Source organism: Anser anser (genome assembly GCF_964211835.1).
Source record: "Anser anser genome assembly, chromosome: Z".
Lineage (NCBI taxonomy): Eukaryota > Metazoa > Chordata > Aves > Anseriformes > Anatidae > Anser > Anser anser.
This window is the reverse complement of record NC_139723.1, coordinates 76,530,355-76,552,020: the sequence shown is the minus strand read 5'-3', so window position 1 is coordinate 76,552,020 and position 21,666 is coordinate 76,530,355. Positions and strand designations below refer to the sequence as shown.

The 21,666-nt window shown below is 36.5% G+C and overlaps 1 protein-coding gene across 1 annotated transcript in view; it reads right to left on the bottom strand.

Moving 5' to 3' along the window:
• Nucleotides 1-463: 463 nt before the first annotated feature.
• The window catches only part of MTMR12 (myotubularin related protein 12), a 32,649-nt gene continuing 11,446 nt past the window's right edge, over nucleotides 464-21,666 (bottom strand). Inside the window, exons 5-16 of the mRNA XM_083816718.1 lie at nucleotides 20,579-20,709; nucleotides 19,871-19,964; nucleotides 17,629-17,752; nucleotides 16,418-16,493; nucleotides 15,123-15,229; nucleotides 12,789-12,913; nucleotides 9,233-9,311; nucleotides 7,510-7,580; nucleotides 6,170-6,342; nucleotides 5,283-5,450; nucleotides 4,205-4,366; nucleotides 464-3,209 (exon numbers count right to left, since the gene is read on the bottom strand). Of these exons, the coding sequence (XP_083672844.1) occupies nucleotides 2,622-3,209; nucleotides 4,205-4,366; nucleotides 5,283-5,450; nucleotides 6,170-6,342; nucleotides 7,510-7,580; nucleotides 9,233-9,311; nucleotides 12,789-12,913; nucleotides 15,123-15,229; nucleotides 16,418-16,493; nucleotides 17,629-17,752; nucleotides 19,871-19,964; nucleotides 20,579-20,709 (1,898 nt within the window). The 3' untranslated portion in view covers nucleotides 464-2,621. The remainder of the gene's footprint in view (nucleotides 3,210-4,204; nucleotides 4,367-5,282; nucleotides 5,451-6,169; nucleotides 6,343-7,509; nucleotides 7,581-9,232; nucleotides 9,312-12,788; nucleotides 12,914-15,122; nucleotides 15,230-16,417; nucleotides 16,494-17,628; nucleotides 17,753-19,870; nucleotides 19,965-20,578; nucleotides 20,710-21,666) is intronic.

The following is a 21,666-nucleotide window of genomic DNA, read 5'->3' as shown; positions in this document are numbered from 1 at the left end:
TTCTCATTTGTACTCTGTGAGCAGCCTGCAATCTCTGCTCATTGTGCATCTGATTCAAGGAATACTCTTGCTGCTGTTATTTCAACAAGTTGCCTCATTTAATACTGTAAGAACAACATGCTCTCATGAAGTGGGGGAACTACATAATGAAAAAGACAAGTATACTGCCATGACTGAAATATTTCAATAGACCTCCAAATACCACCATTCAGCAGCCACTTTCTAGTAGTTTCTAGACCACTTCACTAGTTTTCCATAGTCATCCTGTAGCATCACTTTGCATTTTCTTCTTCCCTGAACTGATGCACTTGTCCAACAGCACAGCCAGGCCAAAACCACACAGCTTCATTCCTTAAGTCTGTAAATACCCTGCGTACAACTCAGTAAGTCTTGGCACTGCAGATTGTCAAATTCACTGTGATTTAGAGTGTCATTTTGCAAAATATGAGCTTATACATTCTTATTTCAGGTTAAATATGTCAAAGTGTATTTTATTGACACTTTCCAAACAGCCCATTAGAGAGGAATACCAGTCTTCTTTGCATTTTTTTTTTAAAGCCAACTACACAGTTTCTAGCTTGCATTCAGTGTAAAAACTTAGAGGTATAAACAGAAGCCTGAAGTAAAAATACTAAGTACATTTCCAATTCAACAGTGCAGAAAACCAGTAACAATGGTATTTATTCTACATTAGAAGTGTTCTCATGTTCATTTCTAAATATATTTCTCTTCTGTATAAACTTTTGATAACTTATGTACAAATCAGATGTCCAACATCTATTAATATAAATATGTAATCATCATGACTGAAACATTACAAGTTTGATCAAAAGTATAGAAAAATCCATGTAATAGTTTGTTTTTTTTCTAACGGCAGTGTTTAAAAAACCCTTGAACCCAAATGACCTTAGAATGATAGATTTCTTCTCCATAAAAATGCATTGTTCATTCAATATGCAAGAGTTACTGCAAAACTGAATCACTTGAGCTACAATCAAGCCTGAAGGACATGTACTGGACAGCCCATTCTAGCAAAATGCTAGCTATGAAAAAGGAGATACGTATCACAGAAGGAAGTGTAAGTGCTGGCGCATTTTTAACTAAAATGCTACAAACTCAAGTATTGTCCTTGTGCTACTAACACTTAAGGCAATCAAGAGTTGAGAAGTTTCACTTTGGCACAGAGTTGCATCAAGGTCTCCCCCTTCTCCCATTAATACATTTATTTTAAATAGTATATTTTTAGAGGGCTGCAGACAATATTTTGCTATACATATTAAGTACAATTCATTGTGAGGTGACTGATCAGTAACCCAGTTTAATAACACTGAACTGATCAAATTTAAGTGACCACTTCACCACGTAGGTATTTCAGCATGGATTTTTAAATTGGTGCAAGAATACAGAGAACAGAGAAAACCATTAATGTCTGCCCTCTCAAAGAGACTGGTATGATTTGCATCCCTTCATGGGGTACTCTAGAATTTAAGGGTTCAAAATAGATTTGACAGTCAAATGATACTCAACTTTACAAAGGACAATTACTTGCAGCAAAAATACTTTTTATATAAACATACACAGTAGATCAAAAAGTCAGGCATTTCTTTATGGCTTTTTTCACTGAGGTACTGTTCTAACATCCAGCAAACAGGATGCAACTGTTTCATAGGGTATGAAAGCCACATTCATAAGCTGTACCACTAACTCATGACAAGTGGCAACAGACTGCAAATCCATGACTGTCTTCGCTTCTGCGTGATGGGTCTCAGTGCTAGCTTCAGAAAGCCTCAAAGGCAACTGGGATAAGCACAGAAATTAGAAAGATCTCTCCATTAAAAGGAGAGGGGAAAAAATACCCATAACAATCCGGAATCTGTCAGGCTATTTCCTACAATTAACAGCAAACATTTGGAACTTAATATTTCAAGTCAGCAAGGGAGTACAGCACAGCAGACACACAAGACTTGAAACATTTAGGTTAGCTCTTGCATCTGATCCTTAAGCTAAGTGCATGCAGAGGCTTAGAAAAGCCAAGCTGCTATTACAGTACTACAGAAGGTAAAGTTCTGCAAGCCAAAGATGAACACTGTCAGGAAAGATGAGGTTGACAAGCACATGACTTCAGTTGATGCCACAACAGACAGAAGAACCCTGGTGACCACAAGTTCATTCCTCAGCTGTAAAAAGCTTTTGCTTAAAAGCACATTTAGTTATACTTTCCCCTCTTTATTTTACATCAGGGAGAAATGCAGATGTATTAATAGTTTCTAGTACTTTTAACATAAGGGGAAGAGGGCTTATGTTAAAGTAATTTTGCACATTCCTCATGATTGTTGTTGTATTTATTTAGTATTCTATCTTTACCTCAGAAAATAATGTTTTTGTACAAACCAACCATATGGCTGGCTGCTCCAGCCTAGACTTGTTTTTATTACACCTACAAGTGTGTTTCTGCAATCAGTACTGTTATAGTGAAATAGAAATTCAAAATACCTCAGTTAACTGAGGTGTTTTTTTAAATCCCACAAATCCACTCAGCAGGCTGCAAATACTTGAGTTCCTTAAATTAGGATACAGCACAACATCTTAACCTCAGAGCTTAGCCACATACAATTCATACTTTAATATATACACTTTAACATATCACTACTTAGATCAACAAATTCGTCATCCCTCTTGACCAAGTCATCTTCATCTTCCAAGTCTTTCCAGGTGCTAGTGGGTAAAGCTGGTTTGATAGACTGTCTCTGAATTAAAGCAAATGGAAACAAAGATGACAGACGGGCAGAATTTCTCAGCATTGGAACAGCATGTACGTCTCCAGAAATAGCTTGACTATGTTTTTCATCCATTTTCACCTGTAAGCTTTGTACTTCCTCCATCAAGTCCAAAATCTTGGCAGCTGTGGCTATCGTACCACCACCATGAAGCTGAACTTCAGGAATCCATCGTAAATACCGCTGTGCCCAGACTCTGATTTCAGGCCCATCAATGCGAGGTAGCAGAAGACCGTGATAGTCAACAGGTTTACTATGCCAGCTGTCGTAAAATTCCCTGAAGCTATTAGGAGGTTCATCTGAAGAATTAATGAACTTGCCAATTCTTTTACCCAAAATGTTTTTAATTAAATGATCTGTTTCCTCCCTGAAAAATCCTCTCTTTGGGGAAGATTTTGTTTGTGTCAATGGACAAGAAAGCTGCCTCTGATGCTTTAAAGAGAAAAAAGATAAATACACAAAGATAAATGTTGATGGGACTTAAACATGTCTTAAGAATATTAAATTGCATTCAGAAAATACTTGCAGTCAATAAAGTGGCTTAAACACAGCTACACCTTTGCTGTAGTACCTAAAACTGTTAACTCTTCAATGGTTAATACGCCGAATACTTCGCACAAATTATTTTGAAGATACTTCACTGCTATAGTAGCAGGGAAAGGAACACTGAATAAAGCATACTTGTATGAAAAGTATTTTTCTTTTTCAAGAAAGAATTACTTTGTGTGGCTAGCTTAAACTTGGAAATATGTATTTGATTTTGAAGGTTAATTCGTCAGTTCCTCATTGCTTCCCACCACACAAGTTCCCTGTATAATGCTGTAGATCACACTAACGTCTCACCTGAGAATGATTTTCAATTTCCCTGTTATGTTGGTTAAACTCTGTTCTGTACAAAAGCAAAAACAGGTACCAAAAAAAACCTTTCTGCTGAATTTGTACTGTTTTCCAGTAATGAGGTGATCCATCTGTAATATTCAATACCCTGGACAAATTGTTTGTTTCTGGGTTTTGTATTTTAAATGCATGCACACTCCCATTACATTCAAAACAAATTTAGGGAGGCAGCTTTAAACCTGTTATGTATTTCAATTAAACATTCTGTGGAACAACAAAATAAAATCAATTCAACTATCACTACAACTCACTTGGATGTTAAGTCCCATGAGAAGCTATTAGCACACTTGCACAAAACTACTATGAGAAAGTCTAAGTTCATGGCTAGGCACAGCAACTGTGAAAATAGTGAGTGGAAAACTGAGGAAGATGCAAGCCGCATTCTTAAGACCCAGGTGAGTCTGAGGTGTACATAACATGCCCATTAAATGCTGGCACTAATGCTTCCAGTAAGTACACTGGAAGTATGACCGAGTTGTACCTTTATTTTGAAATGATAGAAATAACAGGTTAAGCAGCAAATATCTTACTTTGAATCGTGATGTTTTCCGTTGGCTTTTATCTGGTTTTGGCTTCTCTGCATAAAGAGGGTTGTTCAGAAAAGCCTGGGCCTTGGGATCAAATTGCACAGACCAGTCCCACACAGTAAGAAATCTGAAAGGACCGCTTTGTGTCTTGAGGCTTTCACCAGTCTGCCAAAACAAACAGGTCACAATTAGGACTACTATAAAGGGGTTCTGACCAAGTCAAGGTGAAATTAAGAAACTGGCTTTTCATAGAGAAGCCCATAGAGTTGCAACACTTGATTTCTACATATTCAACAGCTGGACAACATTATTAGATGTCAGTAAGTAAAAACAAAGGCTATCTGTATAATATTCTCTAACTTAAGATAGTACTTCATTTCAACAGTGTAATTAGACACCACCAAGAATGTCTTTCACAGCTGAAAATGAGACAAACTGAGGGAAAAAACAAATTTGAAAATGGGCAGGAGACAGACACTTGAATTCTTCAAACATAGGGGGCATGTTAGGACTATGGAATAAACCTCTCCAAACTTCAAAGTTAACTGCAGCTATGTAGTGCTGCCAGTTTAAATGTTATGGTCAGTACTTTATATGCAAGACAGTCTTGACTTTCTTTTCGTCTCTGTTCAGCCTTGCAGAGGACACCCCCATTGCTTCCAGCTTCTTAGAAGATACAAAAGCATGAACCAAATGTAAAAGCAACATTCAAGAAGTGTTGATTTTGGAACAGAACAGTACATAACGATTTTGTAGATAACTTATTATGCAGGACAGGGATACTTTCCTTCAGTTAAAGAGCTCAATTTTCAATGGAGAGCAATAAATATGAAACTAGAGCTCCACATTAGAAGTAATTTATTTCTGAGTTATTTTCATATTGTCATCATAGACTCAGAGTACCAAACTTGATTGCTTACAACTCAAGTTGCACTCATTCATCTTCAAGGCATTACATTATCCTTTGATTAAATAGGAAAAAAACAGGAAAAAAGCATGCTGCTAGTACTTTTTTGAGCATCCCTAGCTCATTGGTCAAACCTGTTCTCCAACACATTGCATAGACAAAACAAACCCTTACCGTGTTAGTGTCTTTTTGATGTTGCGAATTGAAGAAGAAAGTGCTAAAAATTGGCACATAGAGGCTGTCTGACAAGACAGTTAAGTATGTTTCTGTGAACTCAAATGCTGCAGGATACTGTTGTACCAACTGCCAAACACAATCTAGCAAGAGCAGAAAAACAGGAGCCTAAAAGAAAATATTGCATCTGTTTCAGAAAAAGTGTTCTATCACACAGACCAATTATATTACAGTATTTAGTGTCCCCAAATACAAGTCTTAAGGAAAGCAATCTGGTGAACTACAAAATTCGCTGTAAATAACTTAGGCTGAACTCAGAAGTATCATCCCTGGCCAGCTGTTGATAGAAGAGATTAATATTTTCTAGTGAGTGCAAATTCAGGTTAACTCACTATAAAAGGCTGCACAGCAGCAACTTTCACAGTTGACAAAGCAACACCAGTTTATAGCCATTCTGGATCAGAACTAAACAGTTTACACCTAGGGCTTTCTTTCTGTACAACAATCTATTTTATTCCCAAAATACAAACATGTAGAAATGAGACTGCAACATCTAGAAATACAGTATAAAACTAAACTCTAGATGTGACAAAAATGTAATTCACTAAGTAATTTCTATGAATTTCACCATTTAACACAGTTTAAAAGTACACGAGATACATGTCTTTCAAAATACTCCAGGATCAGAAGTGAAATTAGTATTCTTTTTAGTTATAAGGACACTGCTGAACTCCGAATAGCAAAAGTAGTAACACTAAAAACACCAAGCCATGAATCAAAATATAAAATTGAAGATCCTCAGAGTAATTAGAACTTCTGGGCTGACATCTAAATTCCTCCTTATGCTAAGTAAATTTTTAAATAGCATGTAAGGAAAAAAATCATACCTCTTCTTTGTCACTGTTATGCAAGTGGTTACAACGATCCAAAAAGCCATGTCCTCCAATTACCCATTCCTTCTGAATAAGGCTCTGAAATCCTGACTTTGTTCTGCTGTATGAATCCATCATCACTTGAACCAGACTGGAGATTACACAGCACAGATCAGTAGCACTGTCTTCTACAGAAGAGAAGAAAAGGCTACATTGTCTACTAAGCCATTTTTAAAGTTTCTGATAAGGAATCAAAGAATTGCTGGCTTTACACAAACAAAATTGTACTGCAAACCCAGAGAAGAAAATTCCTTACAAATTATATGCCACAAGAGGAGCTAAAACCGTATTTCTAATCTTTTTTTTGGTGAAAACCTAAGGGTTTTCACGTACACTTATACTAGGATAAAACTTTGACAATTATACCTAAAAAGCAAGTTTTTACTACTATAACTTTTGTCCCTACTCCTTCTGCTCTACTACAGTGCACATATTAGCCCCCTGCATTATGCAACCAGAACAGCTATTCAAGCCTACTCTTCCTAACCCGCACACATCTTTTTACCAGGTGTGGCCGTGACTTGAAGCATTCTTAAACATACACACATGGAGTGTGCAGCAGCACCGAAATTGCTTCCTCAAGCATTAAGCATACTCTACCATTCAAGTGCCTTCTAGAAGCATCTCACTAACAAGTTTCTCAAATGGCAGCGTGGGGGAAAAATCCCCCAATTGACAACACAAAAATAGGGTAATGGTTGACATTAAGATTGGTTTTCTGTGTGATTACTTTCCTTAATCTAGGCAAACTGCTCAAGATGTGTACAATAAACATACTCTTTAATAAGGAGATAGCATATTATTCAGTGTGCATCTGGAACAAAGGCATCCTTTCAGAAAGTTCTTGTGCTCTAAGTTCTGTGTGTAACTCCTGCTCTTCCCCACCTCAAAGTACAGCAAAAGGTCCAAGAAGACCTTTAATGAAAGCACATTAGGGTAAGAACACATAAGGAGGTAATGACTTTCATGTAAATTTATAAGCAGCTTACTCATTCATAATATATTCTTCTTTGCCTGGAACTATACTTACAGTGTTTGTTTTTATTTTGGTCAGTTGGGTTTTTGTTTGTTTCTGCTTTGTTTTTAAGCTACAGGAAGCATTTCCAGGAATGTGTGAGCTTTAGCATAAAGTAGCAGATGCTTATGAATTGTACCAGCTTTTCCTGTTAATTACAAGCTTACAGCTTAAGCTACATTTAAAGGAGATCAGAAGAAAATTAAGTGTAAGATATCTTTATAATATATATAAAATGAGGAAATATATATTAAATAGGATAGTCTCATGAAATACTTACCTATAAGGAGAACATTTGTATGCTGCCTTTCCAGACACTCAACAACTTCTATGGCTTTCTTCAAGACGCGCCTATTGTGGTACAAAAAAGGCGAAGTGAATATCTTAAACACATTTTTAAAATTAAGTCTTTCACATTAGTCTCCCCTTAAAAGAGGAGAAAATATCATACTATTGAAGCTTGCCTAGTCCTTTAAAAACAAAAAAGGACATGCTCAACTTCCATAAATAAAAAAATATTTAGTTTCAAGACTTCCAAGAGGTATCTTTATCTGGCAAAGAATCGTTTATTTTCATATTACCTCTGTACATCCATAATACAGTACTCTATTCAGGATCAGTATAAACCAAAACATAGACTAAAGTGTTACTATTGCTAAAATCCAGATCTTTATCCTGAAGAGATGTACATTGCCTCACTTATTTTCAAGTCTTTTACATAGTATGTTTCTCCCACAATCTTTGTGAGCACCAGAAGGATCAGCAACAAGGTCTTGTAAGCAGGCAGAAAATATTTATTCAGAAAATGTCATTAAAGATAACAGAGGGATTACAGATCATGTAAAACCAGATGTAACATGGTTGGTTTCTAGTCCTAACTTCCTAACTTCATAAAGTTATTTTCAGTAAAAGTCTGCACAGAAACTAGGATTCTAGTAAAAGCTAGGTCTCAAAGCTGACAGTTTATTTTATTAGTGTGGAATTGCTAACTTCTTTATTCAAGCATCTAGAATAGTTAAGAAGGCATTCCTACTGATTCCAAGAACTAAGAATAGACTAATCCAGGAAGCAACTGGATCCAAGTATGGAAGTAACCAGTCTCAAAACAACTTAAGGATAGGAACTTGGGCTAGTAAGTACTTTTAACTACTTATAAGTCACATCCATGCATTTCTCAACATATAATCTTCATCAGAACCTCCGATTCAACTTAAATTCAAGTTCTGGAATAAGGAATAAACAATGATGTCAATATTTGTTTATTATTCAGAATACAAAGTTATTCAGAATACAAGGAATTGAAGCTGACTGCAGAAAACAGCAGAAATACTTCATAGTAACAAGCCAATCACAGAATAAGCTGACAGACAATTAAGCCAACATGAAACAACACTAAAAACAAAATAGCCTCAACATTCCACTACAACAAGCCTTGCGTTAGCCAACACCATTCCCAAGACTTACTCACTGTGGACTGCTGAGAGAAGAAAAAGAACTTGAGGAACAATCAGGAGAGGAAGGGGACAAAACTGAGAACAACTGTCATTTTATAAATCTGTGGTGGGCTAACATCTTGCAGTTCATCCCATCCTAAAGGATATTATAGAAGTAGAGAGTACAGAGAATGGCAAGGCTAGTCAGAGACATGGAATAGGTTTCACGCAAGAAAAGATTCTTCAGTTTGGAAAGAAGGTGACTAAGTACAGGACGGAAGTTACTGATCTGTAGCTTTTTATAGGTTTGTTGAACAAGTTGTAATCAGAAATGATCTGCTGCTTCTTACATCTTTTAATATGGGAGGCTTAACACAATTGTGCACTACAAAAATACTGTCATATCATAGAAATAAGATATACATAGGACAATAAGTCTGTCTTCATTTTCTTTCCTACTGGAAAGGTGAGTAACAGTTTCTTGAGATACAAAGATCTCTTGGAAACACACAAATTCCTTTAACAAAAACTTGAAACCCAGAAAGTTAGATATTTATAGATATAGCAAACCTGATAATCTCCAGCCAGTTTGTGCTCTCCAGTAATGAAAACCATTTCACATCAGTTGCCCAGAACTCTGTACTGTTATCTGAAAAAAAGTTTACTCATTTGTAGTGCTAATTAATAGCCATCCATTGTATTATTCCTCAGTTACGAAGCGCTATAAAACAACCAATACTAAACACTAAATCCTAATCACTAGGAAAGTTGACACTATTTATAATTAAACCAGTAAGTAAAGTAGCATTAGAAATACAAGCATAAGTAAAGCTTTGTAGCATGACAGGCTTTTAGAATAAGTATGTTGTAGGTTCATAGTAACCAGACCAAGTAAATAAATCTGTTGGCAAAAATGGAGAAGGATAAGTTTAATCGGAGGAGATGAATTCTTACTTTTGACTTCCAGTTGCCTGGACTTTAAAGCACAATCTATACAAAGCCTAACATAAGGAGGTAGGATTTTGGAAGTCACTACTATCGGAGCCAGAAACAAGTGGATTTTAAAGGGGAGTTACACAAGTTTATGAGATGGAAAACTACCAAGACAAGTGTTAAGCAGTTTTCACTGCAACTATAAAAGAGGCATTAAAACATCAAAAAGGCAGTAACTAGGATAAACCAGGAGACCAGTATAATACGACCAAGTCATTTAACTTTTACGAATTTCTCTAGGATGTTTGTAGCTGGTTAAACACAACCAAAACCTCTATTGCTTTCATTTCTACTGAAGTCAATATTCAGAAAGTGAAAAGCTCTCACTAGCCTATATGGTCAACTAAAACCAGAGAAGGAGATCACCTTTCCTGCATAAGACACAAACCTTGAAGCCCGGGGTCTACAACAGTTCTATTAAAACAATTTGATACCATTTGATACATCACACTTTCTCCCCAACTTTGTGCCTCTCTGATGCTTCAGTTCATGCTTCTGTATAATTTTTCACCTAAGTCTCTCCATATGCTTCCAATGTTAACTCCCAACTGTTCTCTGCAACTTAAGCACTATAGTGCATCTTCAAAGCTCTCTGGTTATTTCTGTTCACATTAAACATCATTTTTCTCCGATCTTTTCTGATTGACATCTTCCAGTTCACTTCCAAATTTTAAGAACTTGGAAGTTTAAAAGTATGTATAAAGTATGTATAAAAGTATTTTACTTTGAAGTTATACATACCTTTAAAGTATGTATTTTACAGTACTTCAAGACACCATTTACTCCCCAGTTCACCTTCTTTCCATCCAAGTTTTAGAATATGTCCTTGCATTCAAGCCTCGTGTTCCATTTAGCTTATCATCACTATCTGAAAGACTTCTATTCATTCTGAACCTAGGCAAGATTATAGTACCAATTTCTAGTCCTATCAAAAAAACCTCCAAACCAAATCGTGATGCCAAGGAAAAGAGATTTGTCATCTTTACCTGCAGAAATATTACATTTTCACACAAAGTGATTACACTTTGATGTAATATAAATGTGCATTAGCTCTCTTACATTATGGACAACATAGAATTCAGTTTTACTTCAAAAATCTGAGTAGCTAAATTTGGTGTTGTGCTTTGTTTTATGTTTATTGTTGTTCCATTGCACTGATTAGACTCAACTACTTGAATGCAGGCCTCTGTAAACAATTGCTTAGTCTGGCACTTCCACTCCAGCCAAGTTATCTCCAAGTCAAAACAGGAACTTCTTTTTAAAAGCCAGAACAAAACACTTCCAGCTAGCTTTACCCTTAATCGTGGCATTTTTCTTAATATTTTCATAACAACATTACAATGGAAAAACAAGCTTTCCCCTTCTCCCCATCTTCAAGGGCAAAGAAATACTTCAGTAGGATTTGAGAACTGATATACTTAAACTCTTGTTAAAGGTGTGCAGAGAAACGGCATACACAGACTTGTGATGAGTCCAGCAGAACTATTATTTGTCCTTGCAAAATTGTTCCCCTTATTTGAAATGTAAAAAGATACAAGTTTTCCCATCAAAATCCTCTTTCAAGAAGCTACCTACTATTGGTTTCAGCTTTTCCTAAGGATTTTTTTTAATTTCAAAATTCTCTTCAGATTGGGCATGTATTCAGGAAGCTTAAAACCACATTGAAAGTTATTGAAATCAAATTAATTAGGCATGCATTGAACAAAAATAATGGTTACTGTGTTCAGATTTTGAAAGGCAATGTTAAGGCAGATGATTCATGTCAGATCGTAATACACAAAAATTCGCCTGAATGGTTCTCAGACTCCTAGTACTTAATGTTATATTCAGTGAGCTGTAGTCTACTAACAAAACTTATTTAAAAGTTGTATGATAAAATGGAATGCGTATTTCCTTTTGTTTTAAATGTTGTAAGTGTACTAGTCTTACATTATTTTAACTTGCAATGTTTTGTGACATGTTGAGCAACTCAAATTCAAACCTTGGCCTTTTTCCTATAAGAGGGCGAAGTATTAGAAATTGCATGAAAATATAGGCAATTATTTTTAGCTCCTAAGTAGTATGAAGGATTCACTGTGAATTTGACAGTGTATTCTAGAAAAATATCTTCAGTATAAACCAATACCTCAAACACCAAATACCTCATATCCTAGACTTCTCTTCAGTGTCACCAAAATGCTTACTGCAAATTTAACACAAGCCATTCATGCTAATTCACAATCAATTTCAACTTACCAGTTACATTCCATGTATAAAATCAACAGGACTTAGATACTGTATGATACACTACAAATATACAGTTCCTCAGCGATGATCAGTTCCTTTATGTCCAACATCAATAGCTTTAGGTGAACTGTCCCCAGTGTTCAGCATGTCACCAGAGGATATTGCAACACTTACACTCATTATCTTGTAAAGACCCACTTTTCCAAGACAGTCCAATTGCACATTTTGAACAATTGCAAGTTGGTGTGGAGCTTTTGTTATGCTAGGATGTGAGATCAAAGTAGTTTTATGGCAGCAAAATAGTTAAGGAGTCCCAGAAAAGAGCCTGAAAGCCTAGATTACGCTTTCACATGGCTCCAGTTTCCACCCCTTTCAAGTGGACTTGCTATTTACAGTAGTTATGTATAGCTCTACAGAGAGAATGACAGAATTTTAATCAGGCTCGTGCTTCATACATTTTGAAGTGTAACTGGTTTACAACAAAAGCAAGGGAAAAATTAATTAGCATTTACTCTCAACTCTTGACACAGCCCGAAGGATTAAAAAGCTTAACACTGAGCACTCAATTTCAATGGACCAGAGAAAATTGAAAGTCTCTCACATCAATTTCAATCCAGCTAATGTATTCAAACTAACATTTAAACTCCAATAATAGCCCCTCTTGAAAAAAAGATTTTCAGACACTGTGACTGCTTAGCTACAGGTACTAAGTCTAAGTACTACAGATCTCCATTAGTATGCCAGTCCTAAGCGCAGTTCTCATTTATATATTTAAAAGTCTGCTTTTAACCACCATCAGAAGCCAGACACCAATCAAGACAAGCAATACATTCATTAGGCATGAAACAGCATTGTCATGCCTTGCTTCTCAGTCACTTTAGAGACTAACAAGTAAAGTTTGCCTTACCTATCAGAAATAGCTGCTTAAATCTTGTGTATGCAGTCTGGATATCTTGCAGAGATGGAAGGCTGCTTGACAAGTCATCTGTCTTCAGGAGTTCATAGGGAGGTTTGCTAATTGTCTTGTAGATTCTAGATCAAATCATCAAGAAATTAAAGCCTTCTCCTTCACAAGTCAAACCATGCACCAACTACCACCACTGAAGACAAAGTTAATAGGTATGGTTTGGGAAACAGCTGTAAGACTAAGAGATACACACCCAGAAGAGTTAATGGCCTCCATACATATCTAAATACTGGCTGGAAGCTTATGACAATACTGCCTACAAGCTTAGGACAGGTTTTGCTGCTCTGACCTCTTACACAAAGTGATGTTCATGCATATTTGTGCAATTTTATGAATATTACAAAGAATACTTGACTTTTATTACTGCTTCCTTAGTAGGCAGTCTTCACTACAGGCCAGGCACTGAAATTATTTTAATAGCAGGCTATACAGAAGTAAATCCAGAAAGACCAGATGGATAGAAACACACAAGTCTCCCAGTAGACACTTATTATTACTGACTTTTACCAAGTTGCATTCTGGCACTTAACTGCCAGGTCTGCTCATGAAACATGTGAATAAAAGAAGTTGTTTTAATTGTTTTGATTCAGGACAGTATACCTGCCTTATACTTCCTTACATATCTGCATTTTTCCCCTAGGAAGGGACAAAAATGCTAGGTCATATAAAGCTTTGATTTGGATCCAGAATAACCTCTCATTCAGACTCCAGAGGTTGTCTATGAGTACTGTACTTGAACAGATATATTAGTAAATATCTCTGTTGTTGGGCTGACTTTTTATTGTCAATATTTGGAAGAGCTACTCCAGCCTATACTTCAGAAGCAAAGCTTTGCAGACACTTGGCCAGTACACAAGAGAGTATCTAGTTTCCTGTTTATTGTAGAACAGGACCCTGCTTTAAGTAAGAACCACAGGAGTCCATGTGAGAATGCAGATCATTATACCTACTGGAAGATGCATCAGATCAAAAGAGAATCGAGCAAAAACAATCATTTCAATTTGGAAATAGTATCATAATTGACAATTAATTTCTGGCAGAAGATCTGGTACTAAACAAACCATTTCAATAAAAGAAGCTGTTAATAGTACACATCTGCTGTGTGGTTGAGTTCAGATACTCATCACAATGGCTTAACACACCCTTATGGACAACATATATATATATTTAAATATTAGTGGTTAACCACCTGCACTCCACAGCAAAAAATACATGCAACAATACCTCTCACAAGTTCAGATGGCCACAGACAAGAGATCAGAATATCAGTTATACATTGTTAGAGCTTACTGCTAGTTTTACTTTCACATTTTGAAATAACATTAAGAAGAGACACAAGACAAGTAAACTTCCCCATTTCAGAGCAAAATGCTGAAGAATCTGCAGGATGGGTCAAAAGCCCTTGCAAGAATAATTTTAAAAACAAAAAGAGGTTTAAGAGCCTAATCAAGTTACCATCTGTTAATTCTGTATGATCAACAGGCTCTCCATCTATTATGAAGAAGCAAGTAGTAAAGAATTACAAACTGTATGTACCGACCTGATCTTATAGCTTGCTCCTAATAGAGTTCTCTCCTGGACCCAAGTTACAAAAACACAGCCAAGGAAAAAAGAGCACTAAGTCACTACTGTAACTCCCAGACAGGGAACTGTGCTCTTAAAAGGATTTATGTTATGTTTGGCATTTTTGAAACTGCTGAGTAAAATCAGCTCACTAACTTGGCTGAAACAAAGTACTGTCTTGCCACCACATAAAAGTAGCAAATGTGAACCAATAAATTGTCTCAGCCATTCTGGGTCACTTTATCTAAAGTTACCTAAGAGTAAGAATCTAGTTGAAAGGACAGCTGAGTTTACAAAAGAATTAAAACCTCAGCTTGCAAATTCAAGTTTGGATACAAAGAGTCTGAATTTCACTTACTTGCAAACACAAGTAGGCCTATCAGTTCATGATACTTTCACTGTACTTAAGACCTAAAGAATTTGGTGCTGCTTTATTTAAGAAGCCCGTTTGTACAGAGACTCTTCTGGTGTGTATATATATATATGTATGTATATATAGGCAAGTAAGCCTTCAGTGATGTTACAGTCCAGCACAACTGACCAATGATGCTGTTAGGCCAAGGGCTTAAACGCACTCCACTCGAGAGAACTACTTTTAGATCTAGAACTTGTTTCCTGATGCGTGCAAGCTTAAAGATATAGCATATATGGAAAAAGAGAAGCAAGGTCCATACCAAGCAAAGTGTTGTGGACAGAATAGCTATTACTGACCCATCCAAGAAGGCTTTTTGCATTTGTGAAGTACTGTCATCCTGTTCTTTGGGAAATGCAGACATTTTGAGAAGAGCTGCACCGTTATGGCAAGACCAACACCAAATCTGCAGAAAGACATTTACCAGGTAGATAAAAGTTGGTAAACTGTCCTGTACAAAATAGCTGCCTGAGTGACTGAGTCATTACAAGACATTTCTTTATGCTGTGCTTTGAGTGTTTGGTGCATTCAGTGAATCCATCAGTAATAGCACACTCCTACATTTGCACCCCAACTATATGCCTCAGTACACTGCATTATCACTTCGAAATTTTAAGTTAAGCTTTATACAAGCATAGGAAAAAATAAGTATACATAAGATGTAAGATTATATCAAAACATTGCTTTCTCAACTGTGCTCACAAGTGAAAAATGGATCAAAATGGCTATGGCCAAATTATTTTGGAAGATATGCTAAAGATGGCTCTTGTAACTAACTCATACTAGTCATCAGTTTCTCCACACAGATGGTATTTTCTTACAGTTCAGCCTTGAGATAACTCAATAGATACTGTCATGTCTTTCCACATGAACTGCGCATGAAAAGTCACCTAGGCACACGAAACATGGTTATCAAACTCCACAACTGAAACAAACTGCGTTGTTGCAGACTTTCCCTATAGCAAGTCAGTTCTCAAAGTTTCTTATTTCCCTTAAACAATTTGAGTCACACCTCCTGCTTGAACCTCCTAAATTGATCTTTAAACTCAATGTGAAATTAGGAGTCAGTATCCTTTTCATAAGAAATATTACAAAAGCCAAATTGGGAAGTTAAGAGTTATGTGCTGCCAATTTACACTAGCAAAAAATGCTGCATCATTACAGCCATACTACTTATCAGTACCGAAGGGTATTGGAGGTATTCAACTCTACCTGAACATGCATGGTCTTCACCTCAATATCCAAAGAGCATTTCAAGCCCTACATCCTGTCTCAGCTAGATGTCCGCCAGTACTCAGTCTCATGAAAAACAGGCTGATGGAAATACAATTAGTAGTATGTGTGGAATATAGGACATCAAGCATTTTATTTAAGTACATGGTGCTTTGAATTGAAGCAGACTATATGTTTTGTTCTACACTGTTTAGGGGAATACAGAATACTGTGTGCCTCTCCTTCCAAAACCTATTTTCCCTTCTAGAGACTAAGTACTCTAAACGTGGCCTGTTAAAAACAAGTTCCAAAATAATATGCAGTAACATCTAAAACACTAGTTGAATTGTCTTCTCAGTAGAAGCCATGCAAATATACTTACAGGAATGCCTCTGCCTTCATACTTCAAGATACTCTCTTCAGAAACACATATCGGAACGACAAAATATAGAGGTAACCTAAGATGACAAAAAAGTTTCTTGCACTTGAGAACTCAAAAAGGAACATCTCCAAACTCCTTTTAGTAACAGCAAGTGCTCTACCCCACATGCTAATTACCTATTCACTCTTACAACTAGAAGAGTTTTAACTAGATAATTATATTGTCCTCAACACCCTTGCTTTATATTCAGCTGGATAATGTATTCTCTTCCAACCTTGAGATGTTCATTGTTTTCAGTGCAACACTACCCTGCCTTTACAATGCTGCAATTAACTCCTACATTTAATTGTAGCATCCAAAACTGATCATTAAGACTGCCTTGGCTCCCTCACTCTTCGACATTTCAAAGATACCATTGTAATGCCAGATAACTACTTCCATTTTTATTTCTTGTAAGCTGTTTTCATCACAATTCAAGGATGTCATTTAATATATTACAAATTTCCAGCATCAGACAGCACTTTTATGTTAAGGGCCACAGAGGTAATGATACATACTTCACCTTAGTTTGGGTCTCAAGACCGCTCCAGAATGAACAAATAAGATTTAGCTCTACTTTGAAAATTGGTCTTTGTTTCCAAGGTCTGTGAAGCTTTTCAGGATTTGACTATTGAACAGTAATATGCAAAGTATTGTATAGATCTCAAAGGAATCAAGCAATCACCCACAGATACTCCCTAGCAAAACTGGCAGATGACCACATCTTTAACCTTCCACTACAGGAGATGCAAGTTAATTTCCACTAGCACATTTGCAGATATACTTCAGACCAGTTACTTAAGATAACTATTTTTTCTCCCCAACTAAAACAATAAGAAACTTCAATTGCATGTTAACTTAAGTCTTACCAAAGTAAAGACATAAGACTGATAGCATCATCTTGACTGATAAGTGTAGGTACTAGATGTACAGATTTTCTATTCCACATTAAAGTGGTATTCTTCACCCCTGAAGATATTCAAAACTTGACAGATTAAGCCCGACCTAACACTGAAGTTCAGGGTTCTGCAAAATGACCTGGGGTCCCAAATCAAAACTGAAAACAGATCCTATAAAATTGTATAATGCTACCTCTTGATGATGAGCATTAATTTTTACAAGTATTAATGAGATGTATATATACAAGGTCATCATTAGACAGGGAAGCTTACTTTTCAGAAACTCTGTAGCCTTCATTGGTAGTCACCACTTTGTATTGCACGTTCCCTTTGGTTCGCTCCAACTCAGCGCGCCAGTCCTCAAGAGTATCAAACATGACTGTTTGGTTTCTTCCATCTATTAGACATCAATTATGAGAATTCAGATATTGCATTTCGTTTAATGCTCATTCTTTAATCAAAAAGAGGAGTTCCCACTGAAGACAACATTTCAGGCATTTGATAAGAACGGAAAAATTGATTACAGCAGTTAGACTCAGTTAATTCAACCAAGATTTTCTCCGTATTTCCATTTAGCCACATCAGCAGCAGTTACAACAGCAGGCTGATTTTGCCACAGATCTTAATTACAAGCCACAACTTATGGAGCAATGCCAATCATCTTAGACAGTGGTCATAATTAAGCATCAAGCAACACTGAAAGAGCTAACAAATACGAAGCAGAGCTACAGTTTCCATGGAAGACATGATGGCAAGTTGAAACTTTTTACTGTAAGAAGGTAAAGCAGATGAAAAATCTACAGCTGGAAACAGAACAGTACAAGCTGCAGGAGACAAGTTAAGATTTGGAGAGTCATACCACTAGACATGCAAAACTCAATTTTTAAAGAATGAGAAGTATGCATTTATTACTGAAGACAGCTGTGAAATTATGAGGGAATTCTGATACAACACTTTAATGTTGCTATAAAAGATTAAGCTTCTTCCACATTTGCTTAGTCTCTACCTGGAAAAACTTATAATCCTCCTGATGTTTGTAGTTCCAACTGAATACCAGTTGCAGCTGAAGCCTCAAAAACTACCTGAGCCAGTAACATACCCTTGCAGCAAAGAAAGCCAACATATTCTTGGACTGCATTAGGAAAACCGATGCATATGGGCTGAGTGAGGCATGGATTTTTTCTCAATTCAGCACAGGTGAAACCATGGCTGGAATGCTGTATCAGTGCTGGGCTCCCCAGTACAAGACAGGCACAGGCATGCTGAACCAAGTCCAGCAAAGTCCCAATAAGGGCTTGCTGAAGCACCAGATATGAGAGCTGAATGCTGGGATCAGTCGGGCTTGGAGGAAAAGGCTGTATGGGATCTCAGTGTATATAAACTCCTGATTAAGAATGAATGAAGGAAGCAGGGAGTAAAGAAGATGGAGCTAGACTCTCAGAGGTACGTAGTGACATGACAAACAGCAGCATACACAAGTTAAGATACAGCATATTCCATTTAAATGTAAGAGGAAACTTATTTGCTATGAGAATGGTCAAATAATGAAACAGTTTGCCCAGAAGTGTTGTGGAATGAATATATCCTTGGATATATTCAAAATCCAAATGGATGTGGCCCTGGAAAACCTGACCCAGTTGAGTCTGAGGGGTGCAGGGCAAGTGGGAGGAAGAGATAGGCATGCACACAGCTAGCTGATTTCCAGTTTTCACTTAACCTCAACTGTTTGTAATCATGAAATATTTTGATAAATGTCCTTCTAACACCACAGGCACATCAAAACATCCTTCTGCAAAAGGGGCAGGTGTTCCTGGTGCACCAAGAATCAGGTTCTTAACTCAAAAATGCACTATTACGTCAGGTGAAGTCAAAACTATGAAATGCTAGAGAATGCACTAACAACTGTTTATGTTAAACTTTTCAGCTTACTATATTATTCAGCGAAGTTTGATCAAGTGGGAAGGTTATGTAATAAGTTAGCTATGAGATAAGGAGGAAGTCAGACAACTGCTCAAACCTCATTATGCAAACCTATACTTTTTTGTAGGTGTCTGGGAGAAGCAGATTGCTTGTAGGAAGAGCAAAAAAGGGAAATTCCTTCTGTCAGTTGCCACTGCAACTCTAATAATTTAAAAATTAAGAGCAGGAAGTTTGGTTCACTGCAATGGTACAGAACACCATAATAAATTAAGCAAAATATTTTCTAGATGAGACTACTCTGGGCAGAAGCACATGAGAATCATTTGCATATACTGAACAGTTAGTTTTCAATCCACACATTACTCTTACTTGGAAAATTTCTTTCTGTGCAACTACACGAAGATCAATTGTAGATTATTTAGATATTTTTAATCAATAAGTCATTTTTCTCATCATGCATTGTTAGAATCTTCAGAAGCAAACTGCTAACCAGACAGTTATAAGGCAAGTGCATACTCAGCTATTAAGTGTCCCAGACTGCTTAAGGAACTAATAGCATGCAACAAATACAACCTAAAAGTATAAAAACATTTACCTGAGTTATTTGGGGCAGCTGATGCATAAGAGAACAAAAACAAGCGTTTAAGCAGCTTAGGAGTCTGGCTATGATGAATTATGCCACTGACAATCTAGGAAAGGACCAAAAATTAACACCCAAACAGACTAATAAAACAGTGTAAACAACATCATTTTTTAATCCTCTCTCCCATGTTTTAAAAAGCGTTCCATGGGTTCTATCCCCAACAGCTGAAAAGTAGCTTTTGGAAAGCCTTCTCCACTGTCTGCAGAGCAATATACTTACCTGAATCCATGAGAAGCATTATACATGTTAAATGACTCTTATTATTTAAAGCTAGAAAGACTCCTAGTTTGGAGATTAACTCAAAAGAATTCAAATTATCAGAAAAATAACTGCTTCCATATGAGCAAGGCTGAAGTTCATAATGTAGTAAAATATCCTGAAAACACAGAATAGCAAGTTTGCCTAAGCTGAAGCTAATTATATGTAATACTCTCAAACTCCACTTTTCTTCAAAGAGCCAGTGCACATGGTTTTTAATTGTTATACGTTACTTAATAAGGTTAGTTTAAAAAAATACCGAAGTCTTTTACTCTCTCAGAAAGCACTTCAAATTAAAGGGATCTCACAGTACACCATATCCTTCTCTCATCCCCAGTGAAGAAACCAACACCCAACAGCAAGCTTGAAAAGAGGAAAAACAAATGAAGTTACTATACTTACTCTTTTTACTTCCTCTTCTTTTGTGTATCTCAGGCAGAAATTAAATACTCTAAGGTCTTTACAGTAGATAATTAGCTTCTCTGGGTATTTTCTCAGTTGTCCAGTTAGAAGTTTCTTTTTCTCATCATAAACTACAAAATTAAGAAGTAAATATCAAAAAATTTTGTCATTATTTGATAAAACTATCCCTGCTTGACATCTCAAAATTCAAGCCCAAGTCAAAATAAGCACCCTATAACAGTATTGCAAGCTGTTGTGCTGACACACTCAACTTTTTTTTAAATAAACCCACTCAAGCTACTCACTATAAGATAGAAACTGAACTTAAGAGTAAGCCAGCTACTCAGTGATTACCTCTGTTCACATTCTGGCTGCACAGTAAGTTAAAAGTTTTGATACTCATAAGGAATAATTTAGTAGTTTTGACAAAAAGAGTCCCCAGGCAACTGCCTGTAGTAAGTTCCTTAAAATAATTATTTTTTTTAAGCCATCATAAAGCCTTGAAGACAACCCTTTGTTCAGTTCTGTTTGAGAATGTACCATTTCACATCTTCAAGTACTGCCAGATAGGCCACTGGAAAGGAAACCAAATAGTGTCTCACAACCATGCTTCAATATTCTCCCTAGCCTATTCCTTCACCAATTCACATCAACATACATAAATACTCTGAACACCAGCCCAAAGTCAGGCTACTCAATAAAGATTTCCCTACTGCTTACAAACTATCAGCCTCACTCTTGTGTACTCTTCTTTTAAAAAGAAAGCAATACAGGCACACCTGTAGGCCCTGCTGCAAAACACCAAGTCCATTTCATTTGGCTTGTAAAGTAAAAATTCATTTTCTACCATCTTCCATATCTTGAAGACAACAAGAATCTCATGAAACAAAGATCCCTTAGACAAACAAGAGGTATTCTTGAGGAATTTGTCACCTGTGCTGCTCTGCAGTACTATTGCTTAAATGAAGTTAGTATCTCTGTATTTATAGGAAATAGTTGGTGCACTGGAATAAGATACTTGTACGCCTATCTTAACCAGAGAGTTTGTACAGCATGAATCGCAGCATTTTGAAGGAACTGTTTTGTAT